This window comes from Lissotriton vulgaris, chromosome 9, assembly GCF_964263255.1.
Source record: "Lissotriton vulgaris chromosome 9, aLisVul1.2, whole genome shotgun sequence".
Classification (NCBI taxonomy): domain Eukaryota; kingdom Metazoa; phylum Chordata; class Amphibia; order Caudata; family Salamandridae; genus Lissotriton; species Lissotriton vulgaris.
Genome location: NC_141697.1, coordinates 1,131,329,139 through 1,131,356,504, shown reverse-complemented (window position 1 = coordinate 1,131,356,504; position 27,366 = coordinate 1,131,329,139). Strand labels below are relative to the sequence as shown.

Here is a 27,366-nt window from a genome sequence, read left to right as displayed (position 1 = left end):
TGGTGTCTGAGCAATTGTAATTTAAAACTCTCTTCAATGTTAAAGTCAGATTTTAAGTCACATTTATGAAATTGATCATTTTAGGAAGATGGTGTTTAGGGAGGCAGGCACAGTGAGAGCAACGACGAGACCGGTACCTGACCACCTTTTTAAAATTGTATACTTGTGACAGATTTAAGTCATTGTTTTTAAAAATTGCACGGGCGATTTGGCCCAAATAGCAGCGGCGTACTTTTTTAAAACTCACTCACTACTCACCCATAGTCCTCCTGCACCCTTGGACACCCAGGCTCCCCGTGCCTCCCCGGTCCACCACGGGATTTTCCCGATTGTTGTGGAGGGAGGAGCGGAGCGTGGAGCACTTCCGGGCAAGAGGAGAGGAGGGGGCGGACCTTCACTGGCAGCACCCCATTTTACCGGATGATCTTCACCACGCGCCGCAGAAGCGCGCATCAGGCGCGCCGTCAGTGCGCCGAAGGCGCACCAAAGGCAAGCCCGTCAGCGCCCGTCCGCAGCCGGCCGGGGCCTGGGGCCACAAACCCTGGCCCGGCGGAGCATCTAACATGGATAAAATACACCAAAAAAGCGCTCTTAAAATGTAATCAACTAAAAAATGCTAACTACAGAAATACACTACAACTTGATGCAGGGGAAACTACATGCAGGCACTGTAATACCACATTCAGCTGTCAGCACACCCCACGGGCAAAGCAAAATTACAACTGGCGCTCCTAAACTTTAGATCCATGGCAAAACACAAATATGAAATCCACGACCTACTAGAGGAGAACGAGCTAGATGCCTTGTTTCTGACCGAAACATGGCTTAATGACGCCTCAATACCTGATGTGATAGACGCCATCCCGATTGGCTACGGCCTAGTTAGACAAGACAGGAGAAGTCAGAGAGGAAGAGGAATCGCCATAATCCATAAGGATAAGATAAAATGCGAGGTCCAACAAAGTAACCTGGAGAGTTGTGAGGCCCTCTTCTTTATGTTAACAATAACAGATGACACCACTATTACAGGGTTCCTTATTTACCGCCCACCTGGACAAGCAACTACACTTATGACCAGTTTGGGGGATAAAGTGGTCCACCCAGCATTGAGATATAACAAATTCATTGTTTTAGGGGATCTAAACATACACTTTGACAAGGAAAATAATAAAGAAGGAAACACTATCTGCAAAGACCTTCTTGCATTAAATCTTGCACAGAAGGTAGAATCACAAACCCACCAAGGGGGACACATCCTAGATCCACTATTCACCAACTGCCCTGATCTTGAAGTGGGAACACCACACCCACTCCCGTGGTCTGACCACTACCTAGTTCCTTTCACCCTACCGTCTCAGAAAATGGAGGCACAGGAATGTACCAACCCAATCACTACTAGAAAATGGGCAAAATTCAACTCTGCCTCTTTCTCGCGCACTCTCATGAAACAGAAACCTATACTGGACCAGGACATTAACATAGCTAATAACAAGTTAGAGAGCTGGATTACAAATGCCCTTGATGAAGTAGCACCCTGGAGCACTAGATTCCCTAAGAGACCTAAAACAACCGCACCCCGGTACAATGATGAACTAAGGAAAGCTAGGAAAATATCTAAAAAGGCAGAAAGAACCTGGAGGAAAGACTACTGTAATAAAGCCAAGGAAGAGTACAAAAAAGAACTTAAAAACTACCACGCACTTATCAAGAAAGTTAGACGTGAATTCTACACACACAAAATAGATGCTGCTGATAACTCACACAAAGAGTTGTTCTACATCCTAAAATCCCTTAAAACTCAAAAAGAAAGGACAGCTGATATTCCAGACACCAAAGAAAGCTGTAACAAGATAGCCGAGTTTTTTTCTAGTAAAGTAACAAAAATATACGAGACCTTTCCAGCAGAGGCAAGGCTAGGGACTACCGAACAGGATGACGTACCTGTAGCACTAATTAAGTCCCCTCTATAGAGCTTTAATATACCAGAAAGCACGGAATTAGAAGCCATAATAAAAGGAATAAAATCAGGCTCACCAAGAGACCCAGCACGACCGGAGAAAATCTTGGAAGGGCTAGAAATCATCCAACCTTATATTGAAGAACTCATTACGTACTCCTTCAAAACAGGCGTAGTCCCAACAAAATGGAAGCAAGCAATTGTTAGGCCACTGAAGAAAAAACCCACCCTGGAGTACACTAGGCTGGACAACCTGCGCCCGATCTCACTACTTCCTTTTGTGTCAAAAATCGCCAAGAAAATTATTAATAAACAAATAGTTGAGCACATAAATGATAACGACCTATCACATCCATCGCAGTCAGGGTTCAGAATGGCACATTCAACAGAGTCAGCATTGCTTATGGCAACGGAGGCTCTGAGGCAACACGTTGATGAAGGTCAAACGGCCGCGCTGATTCTATTAGACCTCAGCGCGGTGTTTGACACCGTCTCACACCCAAAGCTACTTCAGAGACAGGAATCCTGCCGCATTAGAAGTACAGCCCTGAAATGGCTGGCCTCATTCCTAGACAAAAGTAACTTCCAAGTGGCCCAAAAAACACAACTGTCCGAAAGCTACCCCCTACCCCAGGGAGTCCCTCAGGGATCAATCCTGAGCCCCACACTCTTTAATCTGTATGTGGGGCCACTAGCGGAATGTGTGGAGTAGTATGAAGTGACGATAGTATCCTATGCGGATGATACGCAACTTTTTGTCAAGCTATCCCAAACCAAAAATCAGGCAGCCGCCCGCTTTGGTAGTTGTCTTAAGGAAGTAGCTGACTGGATGTCAAACCACTGCCTTCGTCTAAACGGGGATAAAACTGAGGTACTAGTGGTAGGAAAGTCACCTACCATTTGGCCATCTGCATGGTGGGCGGAAGTACTAGGACAAGTCCCCCTCCCCAAGCAGGAGGCAAAGAACCTAGGCATATGGCTAGATCACAAACTATCCTTCGATAACCAAATACAGAAGGTAACCGGGAAATCCTATGGCATCATAAAAACTCTTAGGAAAGTCATAGAGCTACTTCCAGCAAAAACAAGAAAGACCATAGTCCATGCAGTCATTACATCTTAACTGGATTATGGAAATCTTCTATACCTTGGAGAACCTTCATTGGCTTCCAGTGGAAAAAAGAGCAATATTCAAGGCATTGTGCTACTGCCACCACATACTCGCACAAAAAGGCCCTAAATACCTGCAACCTCTGCTGACAAAATATGTTCTTGGAAGCAACCTTAGGTCCATGGACTTAGCACTGGTAAAAATCCCCAGAATCTTCAAGGCCCGCACAGGAGCCCGCTCTTTCAGGTTCCTGGCAGCAAAAAATTGGAACGCCCTACCAATCACGTTAAGACTAGAGCCCAGCGAGAAAGTGTTCCGTAAACAGCTAAAGACCTGGTAATTCTCCAACACGGAGGACAAAATGTAAAAGTACCCAGCTACCGCAGTCTCTCTTCTGACCATGCCTCAGCGCGGGGACACACCGTTGGTGTAACCATGCGCTCTATAAATGAATAAATATAAATATAAATATAATATACTTGTCCTAACCATTTGGTGCCAGCAGGCTGTTTCTGGGTGACATAACTAGGTGCAGTTGGCAGTTGACCTTTGCGTATTCCACCAAGATAGAATCATAATTGAGGGTCTGTATGTTGGCAGGATGGGCCATCCTGACTTGGTGTGGGGCTGTCACACTTGCCCTTCAAAGACACTGCCTCAGCTCATTCACAAAGAACTTCACCCTAGCCTATTGTTCCAGGGACGACCGACAATGCCACATTTGAACTTTGCACAACAGTATTGACAGCCTGATGTGACCGCCAATGTGAAGCACCAGCAAGAACCATCTTATACACCCGACTTGATCTTTGCACTGCAGCAACTACCATCAGCGACGACCGGCATGCTCTTCATGCTGTAAGGATAACCATCGGCGACGCTCCCCCTGCTCCTCACGGCCTCCTCCTCCATGAACTGGACTCTTCACACCGGACTTTGAGAAAGTGACTTTCCAGTCTGCGCTCTATCACGTTGGCCTGAACTTGTGAGTTTCACCCGTTCTCACACTAACAGATAACCTCTAGTAGTGCATTGTGCTTTTAGGTGCAATACTTACCTTGAATCTTTGATATTGCATTACCCTGGTTCTACTGATTGGATTTTTATCATTTTGGTGTCAATTTATTAAAAGTTACTCGATTTTTCCAAATTGTGGGATTTTTCTTATGTTGTATTTTCACTTTTTGCTGTTTGACTGCTGCATAAATACTTTACAGATTGCCTCTAAATTAAGCCCGAGGTAATTTGTGCCAAGCTACCAGAGGGTTAAGCACAGGTTAATTAATTTTGTGACTTTTTGTGATTCACCCTAACAGGTATTTTGGCTGTTGCTTGAGAACGACTCACACCTTCCCCAACAGCAACCCAATTGCTCACATCAGCTTTCAGTGATGTTGCACGAAAGGCCCTTCTACCCCTCCTCCCATGACTGGAGCTGTCATGTTAGTTTGTGCCTATGATTAAGAGGTGAGTGGGGTGCTACAGTGGCTATGAGGTTGCACTTTAAACATAAGAGCATTAGAGCAAGATAAACCTCTCTCAAAAATGTTAAACAACCACAGACACGTAATGTTATGTTTGAGGGTCAACTGTGTAGTGTAGCTGACATGCTTTAACAATGACGATATTTGGTAGGTGTGTAACACTTTGTTTCCCCTGCAAACTATACATTTCCGCAACTTTAATTGTTCCTTGAAATTTGGTGTAATCCCCCAAAAGAGTTACAAGCGGCACTACAGGTGAGTAGTTAATTACAGGGACTATACATTTTCCAGTGAACGTAATAATGGATGCTTCCCGCCCTCAAGACCCCTCTTCTGCTTTTCAGTGAACTGTTCATGGAGGGTGCCAGTTATAGCTATTATAAACCTTTGCATGATGGCACTGTGTAAAAAATGCATATATCAAATCAAAAGCAATGGAACACGGTGTGACCCCTCACAGTTCTTATGGAAACCACAATGACAACGTAGATCCTTGGTGACCGAGGGTTTACTCGGGCAGAGCCGCACAGGTTGTTAAAATAGAAGGGGGTGGACAAAGGGCGCGCAGTTTCCTCTCTTGGACACATGGGCCTCCTCAGCAACAGTTTCGATGCTGACTGGCTTCAGAATTGTATATAAATCACATTTATTGCGTATGCGCCGCGCTTGGCGCCGATAGACTCGCTCCGCCTGGTAGTGATTCTCTGCCTCTTCCTTACGAGACTTTTTTTGCTGCAATCGCTGCGCTTTCCCACCCTAACATGGTATTTAATTTGCTGAGCGCTACATAATGTGCACGAGGCCCTTTGCAGTCGTCCACGCCGGCTTCTTGCACTACTAGGCGCATGCAGTTACGATGCGTGTCCCCTACTCAAGCATCGCCCGCTACACTTCCTGCCTGCGAGCACGAGTTCAACATTGAGAAAGACCGCGATGTGGACATCTTGGTATCTCAGACATATTTACCTGAAACAACACTTTTACGTAGATCATTTATATAATATCTGAACTTGCTTTCCCACTTAAGGTTACTCATCACCTCAAAGAGCCCAGCACCAGCTCCCAGTGGGGAGGGGAGGTGCCGGGAGGGGGAGGTTGGTACTCGAATGGATGACATATATCCTGTGATTGGAAAGATGTCAAGAAACAAAATGACAGACAGATAGACAGACAGATATATAGATAATACAGACAGACAGGTAGATAGATAGATAGATAGATAGATAGATAGATAGATAGATAGATAGATAGATAGATAGATAGATAGATAGATAGATAGATAGATAGATAGATAGATAGATAGATAGATAGATAGGTAGGTAGGTAGGTAGGTAGGTAGGTAGGTAGGTCCCTTTACATTTGCTTACAATGGGCTCATGTTCCAAGTACTATATACCTTTTTTTTAACTGTATTAACAAATACTTTGATTAATGACGCTCTGTGCACTGGCTGCATGTTGCATTATACTTAGACATATTCATGGATCTCTGTGGAATGCCAACCAATCGAGATACGATTTAAAACAAGCACAGACACATACCAGCACATTTTGCTTTGGCCTCCTCCCGCCTTCTTCTCCACCCGACCATCAGGTAAGCCCCACAATAACAAAAAGATATATGTAAAGAACAAAATAACAAATCTCGTATGCCTGTTGTTAGGGCAGCTGAGCAAGCGAAGCGCCTCTGAATGAAAAAAAAAGCAGCCAGACCATCAAGACACGAAAGATCTGCGCCGTCCTTACCTGCGCGGCTGTGGACATCACCCCCCGTGTCCGCCACCAGGACTGTCCTTGAAATGTCGGCCACCGAAGCCGTGGCCGTTTGCATAGTTGCCAGTGTTCTCTGTGCCCGTGAGATGCCTGGTACAACAGCAGCTGGCGAGAGCAGCCGCCGCCTGAGCAGGTGAGGCGGAGACCGGAGGCCGGCTGTCCGCGCCGGGCACTACTTCTGCCGCCTGCCTGGCTTGGCAGGACCCCCAGCCCTCCACGGCACTCTACCGAGCCATCCTCAGCCCTCTCTCCCCCCAGCAGGGGCGTGCGTCCCCGGAGCCCGCCCGCCTGCTATCGCATGGCTCGGGTGTGAAGCGGTCACAAGTTCCCGGGGAGTGAGATGTCTGCTGTCAGCCGCGGCCGGCAGTGCGCGCGGGCGGGGGTGCAGGGCCGGCGGTGATGCTGGTGCGAGGTGCAGGTGGGCGTGGGGGTGAGCACAGAGCTGCCGAGCTGCTCCTGCCGCCTGTCAGGCAGGACTGTCTTTCGCAGCTTTACTCTCACAGCTCAACCCATCCCCCCCCCCCCCCCCCATCTCTCGGGGGTTTGGCTAGAACAAGCCCGCCCTTCCCCCACCCAGTTTCTCTCACAAGTGTCGGAAAGTTGCACTATAACTGTTCTCTCACTTCTGCATTCCTTTTCCGAGAGAGGAGCTCATTCGAGCGTCTCACCTGCTGCTGTTCGGTGCCCTCGCTGCACCACTCAACAGCTGCTGGGCGCCAGCTCTAGGAACAGTGGTACACCCTTAGAATCGGCAAACACTGTTTTATAAAACCTCCACAAATACAAAAAACATAAGCCGGTAACATTCACTTTTTAATATTCAGAAATATGCATAATAGGAACGGAGCAAAGGCACATTATTATGTTTTACCTAGCGCCCACCTCTCCCACAGACATATTCAAAGCACTGTGGCATATCTGGCTCATTGAAATTGTGTGACTATGGCCCATCCATTGCGGTGTTCTGCTGACTTCACTTCAGGGGTAACTATAGTGAGGCTAATAATAACAACTACCTTTCATTTTGCGCTCTAAGGTGGCATTCGAGAGTACTACAAAATACTTTAAAGAAACAAATAAATGCATACATTAATTGTTGCTGCTCCAAAAATGTACTCTATCGGCACGTCTTCTGGCCTGAGCTGCAATGCAGAGCTGATCCCTAGTGTAACCAAACATGCACCAAACAACCAAACAAGCACTGAAGAGCAGAGACATATATGCACGGTAGCACACACTAGAAGAAAGTCAGATACTTCTGTGGTGAAAAACTAAACTCCATTGGCTTCACAATCAATCAATACGTTTGTAGAGCGCACTACTCACCCATGAGGGTCTCAAGGCGCTAAGGAGGGTTGGGGTAGGACACTGCTACTGCTCAGAGACAGCCAGGCGTTGAGAAGTCTCCTGAAGGTCAGTAGGTCCTGGGTCTGTCGCAGGTGGATGGGGAGGGAGTTCCATGTCTTGGCGGGGACTTGGGAGAAAGATCTGCAGCCAGTGGTAGCACGGTGGATGCGTGGGACGGTGGCGAGGGAGAGGGCAGCGGAGCGAAGCTGGTGGTTGGGAGTGTAGAAGGTGAGTCGTTTGTTGAGGTATGTTGGTTCAGCGTCGTGGAGTGCTTTGTGAGCGTTGGTGAGGAGTTTGAAGGTGATCTTGTTGGCGGGGAGCCAGTGAAGGTCTCTCAGATGGTCAGTTATGTGGCTGTGGCGGGGGAGGCGTTCTGTATGCGTTGAAGTATTTTCTGGAGTTTAGAGGGCATTGCCGTAGTCTAGTTTGCTGTGACTAGGGCCTGGGTGACCGTCCTTCTGGTTTCGGTGGGGATCCATCTGTAGATTTTTCGGAGCATACAGAGGGTGTTGAAGCAGGAGCAGGAGACGGCGTTGACTTGCTTGGTCATTGACAGTGATGAGTCCAGGATGAAACCCAGGTTGCCTGCGTGGTCGTTGGGTGTCGGTGCAGCTCCTAACGAGGGCGGCCAACAGGAGTCGTCCCAGGCGGAGGGTGCGGATTCGAGGATGAGGACCTCCGTCTTTTCTGAGTTCAGCTTCAGGCGGCTCTTCTATAACCATCCATTCAGCAACGGCCTTCATTCCTTCATGGAAGGCGGTCTTGGCGGTGGCGGGGTCCTTGGTGAGGGAGAGGATTAGCTGGGTGTCGTCGGCGTATGATACGATGTTGAGGTCGTGTGATCGGACGATGTTGGTCAGCGGTGACATGTAGACGTTGAAAAGGGTCGGGCTGATGAAAGATCCTTGGGGTACGCCGCAGGTGATTTTGGTGGCTTTGGATCAGAATGGAAGGTGGCGGACCCTCTGGGTTCTGTCGGTGAGGAAGGAGGTGATCCAGTCCAGGGCTTTGTCACAGATCCCCGCGTTGTGAAGGCGTGTGTGTAGGGTGCGGTGGCAGACAGTGTCGAAGGCGGCCGTGAGGTCCAGGAGGATGAGGGCCTCGGTTTCGCCGTTGTCCAGCAGTGTCCTGATGTCGTCGGTGGCGGCGGCGATGAGAGCGGTTTTGGTGCTGTGGTTGCTGCAGAATCCAAATTGGGAGTGGTCCAGGGTGTTGTTCTCTTTGAGGAAGCAGCTCAGTTGTTTGTTGACAAGCTTCTCAGTGACTTTTGCCGGGAACGGGGGCAGGGAGATGGGTCTGAACTGAAGTTCTCGAGGTCCGCTGGGTCTGCCTTGGGTTTTTTGAGTAGGGCGTTGATCTCGGCATGATTCCAGCTCTCCGGAAAGGAGGCGGTCTGGAAGGAGCTGTTGATGATCTTTCGGAATTGGGGTGCGATGATGGAGCTCGCTTTGTTGAAGATATGGTGGGGGCAGGGGTCTGACAGTGAGCTGGAGTGGATGGTGTTCATGGTTTTGATAGTGTCGTCATCGTTGATGTGTTTCCAGGAGAGCAGGAGGCCGGTGTTGCAGGGGGCGGTGAGCGGCTTTACGGCGTGTCAGAGTGTTGAAGCTGTCGTGGATGTCTATGATCTTGCAGTGTAAGAAAGTGGCTAGCGAGTCGCAGATGTCTTGTGACGACGCAGTTGTCGACAGACAATTATGTGGGAAACACCAGGAGAGGGGCTTTGGCTCCGCCCAAATGTTGGGAATCTGTAGTACATATTTTGATTGGGCAGAAACTGTGTGGTTTTATAAAAAACTGCCATCCACACAGCTGTGACCATTTTGTTTATTCATCGTGATGGCTGAGCTTGAACTTTCTGGGGCACACACATGATCTTCTAATGCAATTAGTGTATTAGATAACTAAATAATTTATGGTGTTTCTCTCAGACAGCACAAATGGGAGTGAGGTAATTTGAATTTTTATGGTCAAGAAATGTCCCCTAACGTGTACCCCACCGTCTCCATGTACGTGCTTAAAGTGCATGTAACTTCCCTCCTCGACCAGCTATGAAGACGCAAATACATTTGCGTCCAACGTTAACATGTCCTCTTTCAGATCCACCATGAATGGATTGATAATTCAGTTCCTAAGTATGCCTTGCCACCGTCTTTTCATGGTGCACTTTCACGTTTTCCTAGCCCTGCAGAGCTAGGCCCTGATTTCTGCCATCGAGCCCTTTCTGCTCTCTGCCTCCTGAAAGCTGCAACGTGGGATACATCCCTGACCTCTGTCCTACTCCCTGCGTGGCGAGCGGTGCCCGGCTCGGCCTGCTTGCCTGCCAAAGACAGTATTTTGCCTTCAAGTTATCAGTATAGCCGAGCTCAGCTCCTCGAAAACACATTCCAGTCTAGCAGAATAGATAAACAATCCCCCGGCTGCAGAGCAAAGGGCCCGGCCTTTCTGTCTCCATGCAAGTAATTCATTGCTCCCGTTACCATGGTAGGCCCATGGCCCCTCGCATTACACGCAGACACGTAGTCACATATGCACGCATTAATAGTCAGTATAGAGTAGCCTCTGCCCAAGAGACCTTTCCTTCTAGATAATATAGTTCCCCAAACACAAGATATCAGATATGATTTAGGAACGAGTCGATCTGACATGCCAGACTTCTGTCTCTTCCTCTAGTGCTAAATGTCAAGTCCCCTGCACCCTCCAGCCTCACGTCAGTCACACGTCATGCCGCTGCGCGCGCATCTTTGCTACAGATTTCTGCTGACATTGCAAGATTCCACTATGTATCCACCCACTTGTGACACTTTCATGTGACGTTTCTAGCACACACCTCTGTGTACGCCCTCGTGCTCGCCTTCTGTTACGCACATGTGTTCTTATCTCGTTTCTCTCAGCTGTTACGCCTTCTGTATCCATCACCACTATATGCATTGACTATATATATTGTACTCTGTTAATAAAGTATTGTCTATCCCTTCCTGAACCTTAGCGGTGAAAGGAACATGATACCATGGTTCGAACCATTCCATTTTATGGAATAAAACCCTTATAACTCAGATACCACGGACTCTGCCTCTCATTTCCGAGTGAGTTATTTATTGAACTTTACCGCATAGAAATTCCGACGGTAAATATTTATTTACCACATTAATTTGGCGCCCGAATAGGGACCCCTCCCCCACCCCACGCGCCGGTAGGTGCGTCGCAGGCTTTGCCCCCTGCCACAGCCGTGACGGACAATTACGCGTACCCTCAGGATTTCCTGTATCTCCCTCAGGCCTACGGAGGTGACGGAGACTGCGATCAGCATCCAGACGAGGCGGTGAGGAGTGCGGAGGATCCCGACCAGAGCCCAGCCGAGAGAGCAAGGTCCGAGGTGTCTAGAGGCCTACCAGTTCCGACGTACCTGTGACGTCACGAGTCGAGTCGAGTCCAGTCCGGTCCGGTCCAGACGAGTTTCCGAGGCCTTCCGTTCCGTGCTTCCCGGTGAGTACCGTTGCTGGGGACGCATCTAGACGGGTGCATTACTATGTATCCGGTCAAGACGGGTTTGGGTACACAGACCCGGTCTGCACTGTTTTAGCAGTGTATCTGTACTGTTTAGCAGTATATCAAGTAATTCGTGTCTTCAACGGTTCGATTTTGTTTTCGTTATAGAATTCATGTATAGTCAATATGTGTTCAAAATGTTTCTATGTGATTAATGTCGTGGTATGAGTGACTGTTTGATCTACATTACTGTGTTTCTGTGTAAAAACTGTGTTCAAGTTCGAGTAAGTGTCAAGTGCCAAAGTATCAAGATGCCATTGTTCTCAAAGTTAAGACAGTTAGGAACTAGGAAAGGGATACTAGAGGAAGCGATTCCTGTCCCACCTAGGGACACTCCTGGAAATTTTATGTATCACAAACACGGCTTAGATGCCATATTATATCTAGATTTATGGGTCGATTATACTAAGAACCTAGACGAGAAATATAGATGGCCCGTTACAGGGACATGGGATGCAGATTGCATCATGAGAGTAGAAGAAGCGCTATGGAAAAAGAAAGCCAGACAATCTCAGAAAGACGCCATAGAATTGTGGCGTAAAGAATCGCATAGACGTACAGAGAAAGAATTCAGAAAAGCAGAAAAACGTAGAGAAGATTCAGATAAAGCTCGAGAAAACGAACTAGTTGAAGAAGGAATACGAGTTAAAGCAGAACAAGTAGACCGACAACGAAGCACTCTTGTGAATGGTATGTATCCTCTTTTGGCCGAGGGTTTACCTAAGGCCACTCCGGAAATACCAAAAGATCTGCCCGCTCCATTGGTTCCGACTAAATTACGTCACAAGACCGCAGCAGACATTTTTATTTCGTCCTACTTGGATGATGTAGCTCCCGCATATGCCAATGTACCTGCCCGTGTACCACCTGCTGACGGTAACCCGCCCCCTGATCATCAGCCCCCAGGTCCGCAACAGCAGATCCCTCCAGGTTCGCTACCCGCACCCGCTCCCGTTGTTCCCCCTGGTATTCAACAACTGCATCCATCTAATCCTTTTGGGACTGGCGTGGTCCAGGATCCAACCCAGCTACAGCAGGTACCGACCCTACAGCCAGGTTATGCTCAAGCCTCCGCTTCAGGAGGTGCTACAGGAGGTTATCAAACACCCCCACCGTTACACCGAGTGACAATGAGAGAGTTAGCAAAGGCTCGGACACCTAAAGGTGCACCGGCCGAACAACTTAGAAGAGAACTTACAGACTGCAGATATGACACAGTGCCTGGTACGACAGGACCCATGTTGTTAGCGTCCCTACGTTTGAGACGCGTTACAGATTATTTGATGTTACTACCAGAAATGCCAGAACATCTAGACAAATTGTATTATTTTATTAGAACAGGAGAAGGACCGGAGTGTGTTGCTGAAGCCATGTCACATCAGAAAGTTGAGAACAAAGGTTTAATAATGCGATTTTTGGTTAATTGTTTAATAAGAGAACAAGATCAGGCAGGTTTTCCACAAAGTGAGATGAATAGACTGAATAGATGGAGCCAGAATATTGCGGATGGTAAACATGATAAGGAGAACAGTGTACATACTATGGTTAGAAAGATCCGTAAAGAAATAATAGAAATACATGCCCGCCGAGTATCTGAAGAGCAACTAGAGTCAGATGACGGGAAAACCTCAGAGGAGGAAGAACAACCAGAGACCACAGCAGAAACGTCGCAATTAGCAACTAGAGACATGATAGCATATGTAGGTAAGGGAAGATCCCTTAAGAAAACAATACGTCCAGAAAGCAAAAGACTTTTTCTCTCTGCTATATCAAATCCGAGTTCTCCTGAACATATGTTTCAGGCTACCGATAAAATACTTCAAGATCGAATGGGGTACCATGTACTCAATTCCATGGATGAACAAGAACTAGCCCGGTCCGCAGTACAATGGGCTGACAATTCTAGTACATATAATGATGATGCAGTAGCACAGACATTTTTGAACCTCTCCCCTGATGAACAGAAATTAGCTGGTATATACATGATTCCGCATCTCATTACGTTGTTCAAAAGCCAACATTCTGATCCAGGTCCCTTACCGGATATATTAATAGAACTGCTCTCGAATAGATGGAGAGGCCTAGGTACTGATTTAATTAAAGAAATTCTAGAACATCAACACAAATATAGTGCCTTCCTGAAACCACAGTTTATTTCAGCTCCACCACCCCCAGAAAGAAAAATGTTTTACTTCGACAGACAGAATCCCTTACGGGAAGTACATCCGGTCAGAAAAGACGATAACACACTAGAACGTGTATTCGTATACACACCCATAACTAAAATGGAATTATTGGAAATGAAGAAAATAGTGCCCAGTCATGATAAAGACCCTGCAGGTTTTCACCGAGAAATTAAAGATATGTTACTCATGGGCAATTACACGTATTCGGATATTATGAAAATGTTAAAAGTACTGTTGCCTGCAGGAATTTACGAGAAACTAAAGGAGAAAGAATGGGAGGTGGGAGACAAAAAGATTGATTGGGCTGCATTAGAAGTCGAAGAAAATGGTCGTACCCCAGGGTTAGGCCTTGGGGATAAAGCTAAAGCATTACCAGGTTTATTAGTACAGGTTTTGCCTATACTGTTAGCGACTAAAAAGGAAGACTGGGACGTAATCTCAGCCTGTAAGCAGAAACACGATGAAGACACTAGTGATTTTTATTCTAGATTCGAGAAATGTTTTATTATTAACAGTGGCCTGAAAACAAGTAGCGAGTCATACCCACACCTCTTTGTATCAAAATTAGTCGAGAATTCCTTGCCTCAAGTTAAGAACCGTGTTTTGAAAGTCGAAAGCACATGGCAAGCAAATACGCCTTCCCAAATGTTACAAATGTTACAGTATCACCAGAATAGAATTAGGGAAGAACAAGATCACGAACAGAGACGTATGAAAGATACGAAAATGAAAATGTTAGTTGCTCAGTCAGTTCCAGCTGACGGTCAGAAAAGGGGTATGACACAGTCTAATAATACGGCGGCTCCCGTTAAAGGGACATGCAACTATTGTAAACAGCCAGGTCACTATGTGAATGAATGTACAGTTCTGAAACATAATATAGCAACAGGTAAAACTAAAGAGAGACCACGTCAGCCTAGACAGGATCAGGTCCAACATCAGGTCCAGCAACATATTCCACAGAACGTACAGCCTATGCCTGCTCCACAACAGACAGTACAGACAGTAGCGGTACCACATCCACAGCCCATTGCCGCGACACAGCAAGTTTCACAGCAGATGTACCAGTATGCACAGTCTGATTACCCCGATTATCAGCGATACTCATGAAATAGCCTAGAGAGGGAGGTTGGCTTGCCTCTCATTGAAGTTCCTGTAGATCAAGAGGGTCCTTATGTACATAGTCAAGTATTAGGAAAAGATAGAAAGTTTTTGATTGACACAGGGGCAAGTCGAACAACAATAAGTCACGACGAGGTTCCAGGGGCACCCCTCTCAGGCTCACAGAATGTTTCCCTTGGATTTTCAGGACAGCCTATTGTTAATGAAGTATCGAAACCTGTTCCCCTAGCAGTTGGTCCATTGTCACGTACTACAGACTTATTGCTCACGAAATCATGTCCAGAAAACTTGCTGGGTATCAAGACACTAAAAGCTCTAGGAGCAGTGATATGTTGTTCTCCGGAAGGAGTTAGACTGTTTTTGCGTGACTTTAAGGGTCACTATGTATTACGAGATTTTGATGTCAGAGTGAAAAATGTACCAGAACATTTGTGGGCGCAAGGCCCAACTGATGTAGGTTGTATGCACATTACGCCATACCGAGTTACACTCAAGCCAGGAGTTGTATTACCCCGAATCCGACAATACAAGTTACCACCCGATGCTGTAGTGGCTTTACTGGAAATCATTGAAGAGCTCATTGCACAAGGAGTGTCTGTAGAAACTGACTCAAATGTCTGTAATTCCCCTATCATCCCGATTCTTAAACGTACTGACCCGAATGCACCTCCAGTTTATCGGTTGGTGATTGATTTACGAGAATTAAATAAATGCATCGTACCACAGTATCCTGTGGTCCCAGACATCTCATCATTATTGACTGCTATTGATTCAGAGGCGACGTTCTTTACTGTAATTGATCTCAAGAACGCCTTCTTTAGTGTCCCCATTGATCCGGAAAGCCAATATCTTTTCGGATTCTGTTTAAATGGCCGTAGCTTCAAATTTGCACGCGCACCTCAAGGATTCACAGAAAGCCCCAGCATCTACAGCCAAGCTTTGAAAAGACAACTTGACAGTATTCACATGCCAGTTAACACTGCCCTACTCCAGTACGTCGATGATCTGTTGATCACCGCTCGGAGTGAACCAGAATGTGAGCAAGCATCACTGACAGTTTTGTATTTTCTGGCTGACAAGGGACACAAGGTGTCCCCTTCAAAGCTACAATTCTGTGTTCAGCAAGTGGTGTACCTTGGGCACTTGCTGTCCAAGAGGGGGAGACAGCTAACACCTGACCGCATTCAGTTAATTGCACACTTACCGCAACCCAAGACACAAAAGGAAGTGCGGGCCTTCATTGGCCTCACCTCTTACTGCAGACAATGGATTCCCCAGTACGCATTTCTAGCCAAGCCACTTATACAGTTGACAACACAGGAGGCAGCGACTTCGACTGTCCTCCCTTGGACTCAGGAACACACACAGGCTTTTGATGAATTAAAGAAAGCATTATGTCAAGCACCAGTTTTAGCAACACCATGTTACAGCAAACCTTTTACACTTTTCATTACAGAACGTGATGGCACAGCATTATCTGTCCTCACACAAGACCAAGCAGGTTCACATGAGCCGTGTGCTTATTTTTCGAGTACATTAGACCCAGTAGCCCAGGCTTTGCCTGCGTGCTTAAAATCATTTGCAGCGACAGCCCTAGCAATCCGACAAAGTGATTCCATAGTGTTAGGACACCAATTGACAGTACAAGTTCCACACTCTGTGGAAGTTCTTTTAAACAGAACACAGACTCAACACTTGACTATAGCACGACTGACAGGTTATGAATTGACATTGTTCCAGCCCCACATAGAAATCAGACGCTGCAATATACTCAATCCTGCCACATTGTTACCCTCGAACACAACAGATCCAGCTCCACATGACTGTATAGAGATCATTAATGCAGTAACAAAGCCCCGACGAGACTTGACAGATGTTGCACTGACTAACCCAGACCTGACACTTTACGTGGATGGTTCATGTATGAGAACAAGCACAGGAGAATTAGTGGCCGCATATGCAGTGACCACTGAAACTGAAGTCAAAGAAACACACCGTATTGATACACTGTCTGCTCAAGCTGCAGAGCTCATTGCTGTATAGTAGCCAAGAACAGGAACGTTAACATATACACAGATTCACGTTATGCATTTGGAGTCGTACACGACTTCGGTGTACTCTGGCAAGAAAGAGGTTTTTTGACCTCTCACGGAGCCAAGATCCAGCATGGTCCCCTCATTCAAGCATTGTTAGAAGCAATACATTTGCCATCAGCCATAGCTATCATGAAGTGCAAAGCACATACTAAAGTCACAGATATTATTTCCCAGGGTAACGACCTGGCCGATCGAACCGCGAAACACACAGCTCTGACTCACACACATGCAGCTGATATGACAAAGACACTAGTTCCGACACCGACACATTGCATGACAGTTAAGGATCCCGCACTAGATGTAATTGACATACAGACACATGCTACTCCAGACGAAATAAAGAAATGGACTGAACTAGGAGGGATCCAGACAGACCAGGGATGGATGACGAAGGGAAAAGCCACATGGTTTCTCCCCGACTCTATGGTTCAAGTTATGATTAACACCGCACACAGTCCAGCACACTTAGGAGAAAAAGCCATGTTAGACAGTTTACAGAATCTCTGGTACAATAAACATTTACGAGCAGCAGCAAAACAGAAAGTGCGTACTTGCATGATCTGTTGTCAGTTCAACCCAGGCAAAAGCATTCCTGTAGAGCAAGGTGGATTTCATCCTCCCGATCACCCTTTTGAAGTCCTCCAGATGGATTATATCCAGATGGAACGATGTCGAGGATTCAAATATGTCCTCGTAGTTGTATGTGCACTTTCCCGTTGGACAGAAGCATATCCAGTCCCAGATTACACTGCTCAGACCACTGCCAAACAGTTGGTTCGTGAATTCTTCCCACGGTACGGTTTGCCTCGTGTTGTGTACTCAGATAACGGTCAGCCATTCTCGTCTGAGCTAATGAAGCAGGTATCACTCCTGCTAGGATATCAGTGGAAGTTCCACTGCGTCCGACATCCCGAGGGAGCAGGTCTCGTAGAGAGACACAATCAGACACTGAAAACACGTCTTGCTAAGATTTGTGCCGAGAAAGGGGTAGACTGGATAGTCACCTTGCCAGTTGCATTGTTTTATATGAGAATGGTCGCACACTCTAGAACAGGGCTATCCCCGTATGAGGTGGTCTTTGGTAGGCCACCGAATATGTGGGGGACGCCTTTGCCGAGGAAAATAACCGATGTTGATAGTAACATGTTGACAGATTACCTTGCCTCCTTGATGTCTGCACTACAATCTTGTCGTTCACAGGTTGCCGCAGCTTTTCCGGACAACACCCAAGTAAAACAACACGACGTCCGTCCAGGGGACACTGTCATCGTCCGAAATTTCGACAGGAAAAGCCCGCTGGAGCCCAGATGGAAGCAGCCAAAGTTGCTGCTACTAACTACAAGGACCGCAGTGAAGTTGGAAGGGAGGAAGGGCTGGCTCCACACAAGCCATATAAAAAAGTTTCACGGACTGTTGCCAGACTCTCCCCCCCCCTCTAAGGACTGCCCAGATTCCAGTGACTCTAAACTCCCCCTGTTAGAGAAAACTCCGTCTCAGGAGTATAAAACAAAATTGAGGTCTAGTAAGTCAGACAGTTTAATTGTTTAAGTCCTCCCCTAGGTGAAGCGGTTAGACAGGTTCCTGACATGTACAAGTTAGACCCCAATAGAGAGAGAGATAGACAGAAACAGATCAAGAAACAGAAACATTGTAAATCTCTCCGGAGCTATTTCATCATCACGTTATTGATTATGTTTTTTCTGAGTCTTATGGTTATTGGCATAAGTGTATTATTGCATATGTTTTTTCCTATTGCACACTCTACTCTTAATAACACTGCAGAGCACACGTTCAGTGAACTGCCTCCACACGAATTGTCTTATAGACTTGCGCTGCGCAACAATACATTCATCAGTATGTTACACCATTCCCATCAGACCAGCAATGCTACAAATTGTTGGATATGTGGCCGACTCCCTCCCTATCAGAAATACAAAGGAGCTCTGCCCCTCTTCCCGTATCCGTTTACGCATAATGGTTCCTGTGGTGCCTGGTTCAGCTTAATTAATTCTGTAGACACTGATTCCATAGTTTACCAAGGCAATTGGGTATGGGGAAATCTGAACACAGTCATGCATCAAGCATGTTTCCCAGACAAGGAGGGTCTCCCACAAAGGACAGGGACCGATCTAGAAAACGAAGTATATGGATTAGGTAATTATACACTTAACCTCATGATTCTGAATGTCCAGACTGAAACCGAACCAGACTTGCCCTCTATGTCAGTGTTACCCGTTAAAGGCGAATTATGTGTCAGAAAGAATGGTTCAATACACTTAGGTCATAGTGAATGTACTACTGTGATCGAATTCAGTGATAAGGGCAAGTCCACATTCAAAGCTTCCCGTCATTCCTATTTCATTTGTGGTCATACCGCATACATACGTTTACCTCTAGATTGGGATGGTACTTGTTACATTGCATTCCTACTGCCCCCTGTTTTTCTAGCTCCTCCTGATTACCATAGAAATCCTCAGCTTATACATACTAGACACAAGAGAGAACTCCCAATTGTCAATCAGACTGAAACAGCATGGGAACAATATACAGATTTCAATAGAGGATTCTTTTTCTTTTTAGGACCTGTCTCGAATAGTAAATTGATACGAAAATTGACCAGAACCCTTGAAGCAGTAGTGAATGAAACTACTTCCGCCCTAGGTAACCTAACGGAGGAACAGTCTGCTATAAGACTTGTTGTTCTTCAGAATCGTCTCGTCCTTGACGTCATCCTGGCCGATAGGGGCGGGGCTTGTAGAGTCATCGGATCGAGTTGCTGTGTTTTCATTCCAGAAAATGCACCGTCAGTATATAGAGCCATATCCCGACTTCATAAGATCGCTAATCAGATTCATCAGAATCCAGGCACCTGGACTTGGTCCGGTTGGTTCTGGAGTACGATAACAGCCTGGGGATGGAAGCTACTTTCTTTCCTAGGGATTATATTGGCCATAGTATTCAGTTGTTGTCTCTGCATTCAATGTGGGCCAGCGATATGTGGCTTGTGTGCCACAGCCTGCATTCCCCGTTCAAGTTCACGCTCTACATCCCGCCTGAGAAAAGATGAGCAAATGATGTTATATGAACAGATAGATGGATTAATGAAGATCGATATATCATGAAGGGTCCGTAGGGGACAAGGAGGGAATGAGGTAATTTGAATTTTTATGGTCAAGAAATGTCCCCTAACGTGTACCCCACCGTCTCCATGTACGTGCTTAAAGTGCATGTAACTTCCCTCCTCGACCAGCTATGAAGACGCAAATACATTTGCGTCCAACGTTAACATGTCCTCTTTCAGATCCACCATGAATGGATTGATAATTCAGTTCCTAAGTATGCCTTGCCACCGTCTTTTCATGGTGCACTTTCACGTTTTCCCAGCCCTGCAGAGCTAGGCCCTGATTTCTGCCATCGAGCCCTTTCTGCTCTCTGCCTCCTGAAAGCTGCAACGTGGGATACATCCCTGACCTCTGTCCTACTCCCTGCGTGGCGAGCGGTGCCCGGCTCGGCCTGCTTGCCTGCCAAAGACAGTATTTTGCCTTCAAGTTATCAGTATAGCCGAGCTCAGCTCCTCGAAAACACATTCCAGTCTAGCAGAATAGATAAACAATCCCCCAGCTGCAGAGCAAAGGGCCCGGCCTTTCTGTCTCCATGCAAGTAATTCATTGCTCCCGTTACCATGGTAGGCCCATGGCCCCTCGCATTACACGCAGACACGTAGTCACATATGCACGCATTAATAGTCAGTATAGAGTAGCCTCTGCCCAAGAGACCTTTCCTTCTAGATAATATAGTTCCCCAAACACAAGATATCAGATATGATTTAGGAACGAGTCGATCTGACATGCCAGACTTCTGTCTCTTCCTCTAGTGCTAAATGTCAAGTCCCCTGCACCCTCCAGCCTCACGTCAGTCACACGTCATGCCGCTGCGCGCGCATCTTTGCTACAGATTTCTGCTGACATTGCAAGATTCCACTATGTATCCACCCACTTGTGACACTTTCATGTGACGTTTCTAGCACACACCTCTGTGTACGCCCTCGTGCACGCCTTCTGTTACGCACATGTTTTCTTATCTCGTTTCTCTCAGCTGTTACGCCTTCTGTATCCATCACCACTATATGCATTGACTATATATATTGTACTCTGTTAATAAAGTATTGTCTATCCCTTCCTGAACCTTAGCGGTGAAAGGAACATGATACCATGGTTCGAACCATTCCATTTTATGGAATAAAACCCTTATAACTCAGATACCACGGACTCTGCCTCTCATTTCCGAGTGAGTTATTTATTGAACTTTACCGCATAGAAATTCCGATGGTAAATATTTATTTACCACAGGAGGAGGGCAGTCTTCAAAGGTCATGGATTTGTAGTTTTAGATCTATGTTCATAGTTCATTCATAAGCCAGACCTATTGGCATTGCCAATTCTTGCTTTTCTGTTGTGCTTTGCATTTAGCCTGCAGGGTGCAAATTCTGCACCTGTTAACTAGTGATTAGCAGACTACAAATTATCTGGGTTAGTGAGTGCAAAATGGGCATTCGCTAAACACCAGGGGGCATATGTACATAGAGTTCATGTAACTCTGAGCAGCAACTAAGTTTGCTGTCCTGTATTGCATCAACAGGAGAGAGAGAAAAACTGTGCCATACCTACTTATCTACTATCGTCGGGATGCAGAAGACATGCAAAGAGGAAAAACACGAGGTGAATTCAAAACATTTCTCCTTGTTACACCTGCCTCGGGGAGGCGCATGATTTTGGGGCAAATCCCTGTTTACAGTTCTGTGTCGATGGGGATTTAATTTGGAACTCAAGGGTGGTTGCATGGAAACACCCAAACATCACCCATGTAAAGCCCTCTCGATAAAAAGTCATGCACTGCAGTACATTGCACTAAGTAGCATTATATTTGGGTTCCAAACCAACACAAAACGTCATATGCGTTGGTTTGTAAATCTCAGCTTAAAACGTTGCATCAGGTTGCATTAAAAAAGTGACTCAAACCTGATGCAAACTCTTGTAAATAGTGCTCTAATTGCTTGCCATTCTGTACTTAAGGTATATACAATTTGAACCTGATGGAGTAAGACACTAACTAAAAGTGCTTGTTATTCCCATTCTGAGGTACACAAATGCAGCATGTGCACTATTTATCTGCCCAGGCTCGACCGGGCAAAGCTCACCTGGCAAAAAACCCTCAGAATGGGCAATTTGTATCCAGATTAATATGGAGACAGATTCAAATTGAAGCTTGCGTCAAGCTCGGTATTAACTCAACATTCAGGATCAGGACCTTTGTATTTCATGGGTGAGTGTCACTCCTTAGAGAAAAGAGCAGGTCAAAAAAGCACCCCACACCCCAGGATATCGTCGTCACAAAGCTCCCTCAACCGATCTAACCACTAGACTGGAGTAACAAAACTTGAGGGGACCCCCCTGCAAAGTACATGGAGGAGTGCCCCTCTGTACTCACTCAGGAGCTCTCAGGTCAGGGTACTGTGCTGAAGGGACCTCATGGAGCTCGGCGACTCCTCGCACTGATGGGACTGTAGGGGCCTTTGTTACACCACTGGATCTAACCTTTCAATTCAGTGAGGAGTTTTCAGTGCAGATACACGCTGCATCGCTGCAAAAGGCCGTCTTTAACGGTTTGGAGTTAAGCGTGGCGGACGCATCACATACAGAACACCAGCTGCCACCTATATGCCCAGCCTTTCTCTCAAAGCAGATCCCACCTGCTGGCGGGAGCAGATTTGTGGAAAAATGTCAGTGGTGACAGGACCACCATGCCAAGGTGGTAAAGTGGAACTTCTGGCTCATATCGTTGCTTGAAATGTACACCCTCAGAGGAGGTACATTTACAGTACCTATATTAAAGGTGCCCCTCACATGTGGATATTTTTCTCCCTGCATGTCAAGGACGTTTTCACAATTTTATGTGCCGGAGGTATGCATGGTGATCCTGCACCAAACTGATGCTGCCAGAAATAGTGATAGGCCAGCCACATTGAACTGGGCCACCATCACAAAACAGTTTCTGCTAGTATCATGGATGCAAGAGACCGCTCCATGGCAGAGCAGGTAGCAGCATTACCAGCAGGAATAATACCTTCCCCTCTTTTATAAATGTGGGGGGAATGCCAAGGAAGGTGGACGGAACAGCTCCCTTTTGCCCATAGGTCCTGCTATCGCCCTTCCCTCAATTAGGGCCCTGGACATCACTGTCTGTGATACAACTCTATAGCTGAAAAAAATGAATTAATTTAGTGTAGAATCATAATGTGGTATTTCTGTGGCATATAATCCTTCCAATTATTTTCCGTATTTTCCAGTTGTGTTGTACTGTACCATTAAACTACAAATTCAATGACCCAAAACAAAAAATCATTCAATTACTTGTGTGCACTTGCCCAGCAAGCTGACCTGCCAGCAGAGTGACTGGCGACCAATCTCTACTTCCAGCCACCAAGATATTCGGATTTAGCCAATGAGTGGGATGAGTACTAGCAGTGGAGCAAAGGGAAGTCAGCAGAAGTGCTTGAACTCTGCTTGAATTAAGGCAGCATACAGTATGATCTTTAAAAGCTACTTTCCCACCACAGATATCAAAGATCAACTTTTACAACTGAAATAGATTTGCAATACATTAAAAAGCAAAATTTTTGGAGATGTGCGAGCGCCCGCGATACAAGATGGCCGCCGCCTAGAGAGCGCTGTCGCTTCGGGCCCATTTTTTTACACAAAAACGCTGATTTTCTGTCAGCATTCGGCGAAAATAATGTCAATTGTGTTCTGAAGCCAGTACCTGTGGAGTGTGGTGATTTTGGATGATTTTGGTGGCGATGAGCAGCATTTTCGCTGCATTCAGCTTCTGCCTCCAGCTCTGCTTCCAGGAACAGCCAGGTTTGTCAGTCAGGGGGGTCGGAGCAACCCTTCAGGAAATGTAAATGTAAATGTGCTTGCATTTATATAGCGCACTTCTACCCTGAGGTCTCGTAGCGCTGTATTCATACCACTGTGAAACCCTTCCTGGGAGATGTCCACTCCTGGGCACCCCCAAGGTTAAGCCAGGCATCCAAGCGCTGCTGGGGCCGTTGTGGAGATTAAACAAGCTATTGCCCAGAGTAACAGAGTGGGACCCATGATTAGACAAGACACCGAGGCGAGAATTATCAGGTCCAGGGAGATTGAGTCCAAGCGCCGCTGAGGCGGACATTGAACCCAGGTCCTGGGACAGACCTCTGCATCAGGGTCTGCCACTCTAAACATTGAGCCACTCTTCTCCACAAGGAAAGGACCTTGTTTGGGCCTAACCACTCCCATAGCCCATTATAGCTGCTGCACCAGCTTTAATAAGGATTTCTTCTTTGCTGCCTTATAACTTTACTCCTTTTATCTACTTTTTCACTAAATTTTTTACTTTTATCACACAAATAAAATCAAAATTAAGAATTCTATTCATACTAAAAGAAGGCAGCAGGTTTCAACTCCACCAATTAAATCAAAAGCGGTTGAATCATCAGAACCTTCATTATCCCTAATTTTCGAGGAAATTCAAGCTCTTCGCATTAACACAGATTCTATTGCTTCAGAAATTAAAAATGTACGAAAGGAAATGGCGAGTTTATCAATGAAAATCTCTGATAATGCCATTAAAATACAGGATAATAAGACCAAGCTTGAATCTTTTAATCCACTTGTTGCAAAAATATCACCAATGTCTACACAACTCTTAGATATGGAAAATCGCAACACACAATACAACCTACGCATTTTTAATTTGCCAGAAGAGGTTGAGGTTAGCAATTGCAGACTGTATTTAGAAAATTTGATTCTAGCCCTTTTACAAATTAAATTTCCAGAAAAATTTGAGATTGATAAGGCGCACAGAATTCCTTCACATCACAATCCTAAGCATACTAAACCTGGTCAAATGATATTCAAAGTTCTCCAACATCACCATCTGGTTTTGATTCTAAAAGCAGCGCGAGAAATTCCTTCCTTGATGGTCCATGGGAATAAAATTTTCATTCATCTGGATTTTGCTAAAGAAACTGTTTCAACTCGAAAGGAGTTTACTGCTCTACATCCTCCACTGCGAAGTCTTGGGTTCAAATATGGTATTTTTGACCCTGGAACTATGCGTATCTGGAAAGACAATTTTTCAAAATCTTTTCATCCTCCTAATGATTTACATCAGTTATTGGATCGACATTTACACCATTCCATGGATACTCATGACTCTGATACTTGATTTCAACTAAATACTTGTGTTCTGACATAATAATTGCTTATTTCTACATAGGGCTCCAACGGTTCCGGTCATACTTGTAGACCGTATGTGTGTTTCTTTCTTGATATTAATGTACTTTGTTTGTTCTTTTCTCCCTGTTTTAATTTCTTCCTGTCCTTTTACTAATTCTAGAGTTACTGTCCTCTTCTATTTCTTATCTATTTCTTATTCTCCTTTTCTTGCTTTTTTTGCTTTTATTTCTTTTTCCATCACTTAATTATGGCTAATGTTCACAATATTAAAGTAATTTCTCTAAATGTTAAAGGTATACGTCATCCAGTTAAACGCACCAACATTTTAGATTACTTAGGTAGTTGTAAGGCAGATATTTGTTTCATTCAAAAGTCTCATATTAATGATAAAATATTAAATTATATTAAAAAGGTGCGTAGATACTATTGTTTCGTTACCTGCTAATGGTGAGAAAAATGGTGTAGCTATTTTCTTTGCAAACAAATTACATTGTCAAGTTTTGAGTAAAACCTCAGATGCAGATAGTAGATACATAATAGTTAAAATTAAAGTTCATGATTCAGTTATATTTGTACTTATTATTTAGGGCCCTTCTGCAGATGACCCTGCTTTTTGGTCTAATATTACCACTGAGGTCTTAAAGTTGGGAAAAGTTCCTTTAATTGTTGGAGGCGATTTTAGTGTTATAATTGACCCATTATTAGATAGACTATCTAGTACTAAGTTTCATCATCCTAAGGTTTTTCATGCTTTTAAATCCTTTATTCATACCACCAAGTTAGCTGACATTTGGCGTTTGCATTTCCCTACTGATGAATGCTTTACATTTTTCTCCAACCCCCATAATTCACATTCTAGGATTGATTATTTTTTTATTTCCACACAACGTATCCAGTCTGCAACTAATCCTATGATTGATAATATTGATATATCTGATCATGCCTTGATTTCTTTTGTTCTGAATTTAACTTCCACTTTTGCAAAGCAAATAGATGGCGTATGAATACTGGAATTGTTCTTAATGAACATAATAAACCAAAAATCCTAAATGCCATTCAAGATTATTTTTTACTTAACCCTGAAGATTCCACCTCCAGGGTCAACAGATGGGACGCCTTTAAAGCCTATATTAGGGGTGTAACTATTTCTATTATGGCCTCCGAGAATAAAACATTCAATGCACATATCAGACATCTGGAAAAACAAAATACAAAATTTGAAAGACTTTTTATTACGTCCAATGATCCTCAATTCCGAGTCAAACTGCAAAAGCTTCGATATAAATTTAACTCGATCCTCAGTAAAAGAGCTGGCATCCAACTCTCCAAATCTAACGCTAAATTTTGTTTTAATGGCAATCGATCTGGGAAACTTCTAGCAAATTATTTGTGTATAAAAAAAGAAAAGACGCAGATTACATTGATTCAAGGTCCTAATGGCAAAATTGCACAATCTCACAATGATATTGTTAAATAATTTTTAGATTTTTATTCTACTCTATATAATAAACCAGAATTTCATGATGTCTCCTTAATTGACTCTTGAATACTTGTGATTTGCCCAAAATCTCACAATCAGATTGGCTTGGGCTAGATTTACCCATTACTACAGATGAAATTTTAACAGCCATAAACTCTCTTAAAAAACATAAGTCCCCTGGCCCTGACGGTATACCAGCTGGATTTTATAAAGAGTTCCACTCCCAACTTTTACCTTATTTATTTCAACTTTTTACTTTTTTTGGTTCTTCAGGAACTATCTCAGGTTCCTTTACTGATGCTTTAATTATTGTACTTCCCAAACCCGATAAAGACCCCACGCTTGTTTCAAATTATTGTTCCATATCTTTAATTAATCAAGACTGTAAATTATATGCTAAAATACTTGCCTCTAGATTAGCCCCTGTACTAGATTCTATTATTCACCCAGATAAATCAGGTTTTATGAAGAATAGATATTCTACAAACAGCACAAGAACCTTATTGCATGCAATTTAACAGAGTTTCACTTTAATTGCACCCTCAGGAATTATGGCTTTGGATGCAGTGAAAGCCTTTGATAAAATCCATTGGCAATTTTTATTTCAGACCTTGTTATTTTGGTCTCTTGTTTATTCGCATGATTTCTGCCTTGTATTTTGCTCCTTCTGCTCGTTTATTTATCAATGGCCAATTATCAAGTCAATTTTCCTGTTTTAGAGGCACAAGAAAAGGCTGTCCCCTTTCTCCACTTTTATTTCTAATTGGAATTGAACCTTTCCTTAATCATATAAGAAAATGTGATAATATTAAAGGTATAATGATGTAGAATGTTACTATCAAAACCTTGGTTTATGCTGGTGATGTGTTATTATTTATTAGTGATCCTACCTCCTCAATCCCATCATTTTTAGAAATTATTACAAAATATTCCATGGTTTCTGGTTACAAACCTAATATTAATAAAACAGATTTGTTCCCCTT

The 27,366-nt window shown here is 44.8% G+C and overlaps 1 protein-coding gene across 1 annotated transcript in view; it reads right to left on the bottom strand.

Moving 5' to 3' along the window:
- Positions 1-6,848, bottom strand: part of SUSD3 (sushi domain containing 3) — a 233,741-nt gene extending 226,893 nt beyond the window's left edge. The window contains exon 1 of the mRNA XM_086939158.1: positions 6,298-6,848. Within this exon, the coding sequence (XP_086795284.1) occupies positions 6,298-6,382 (85 nt within the window). The 5' untranslated portion in view covers positions 6,383-6,848. The remainder of the gene's footprint in view (positions 1-6,297) is intronic.
- Between the last annotated feature and the right edge of the window lie 20,518 nt (positions 6,849-27,366).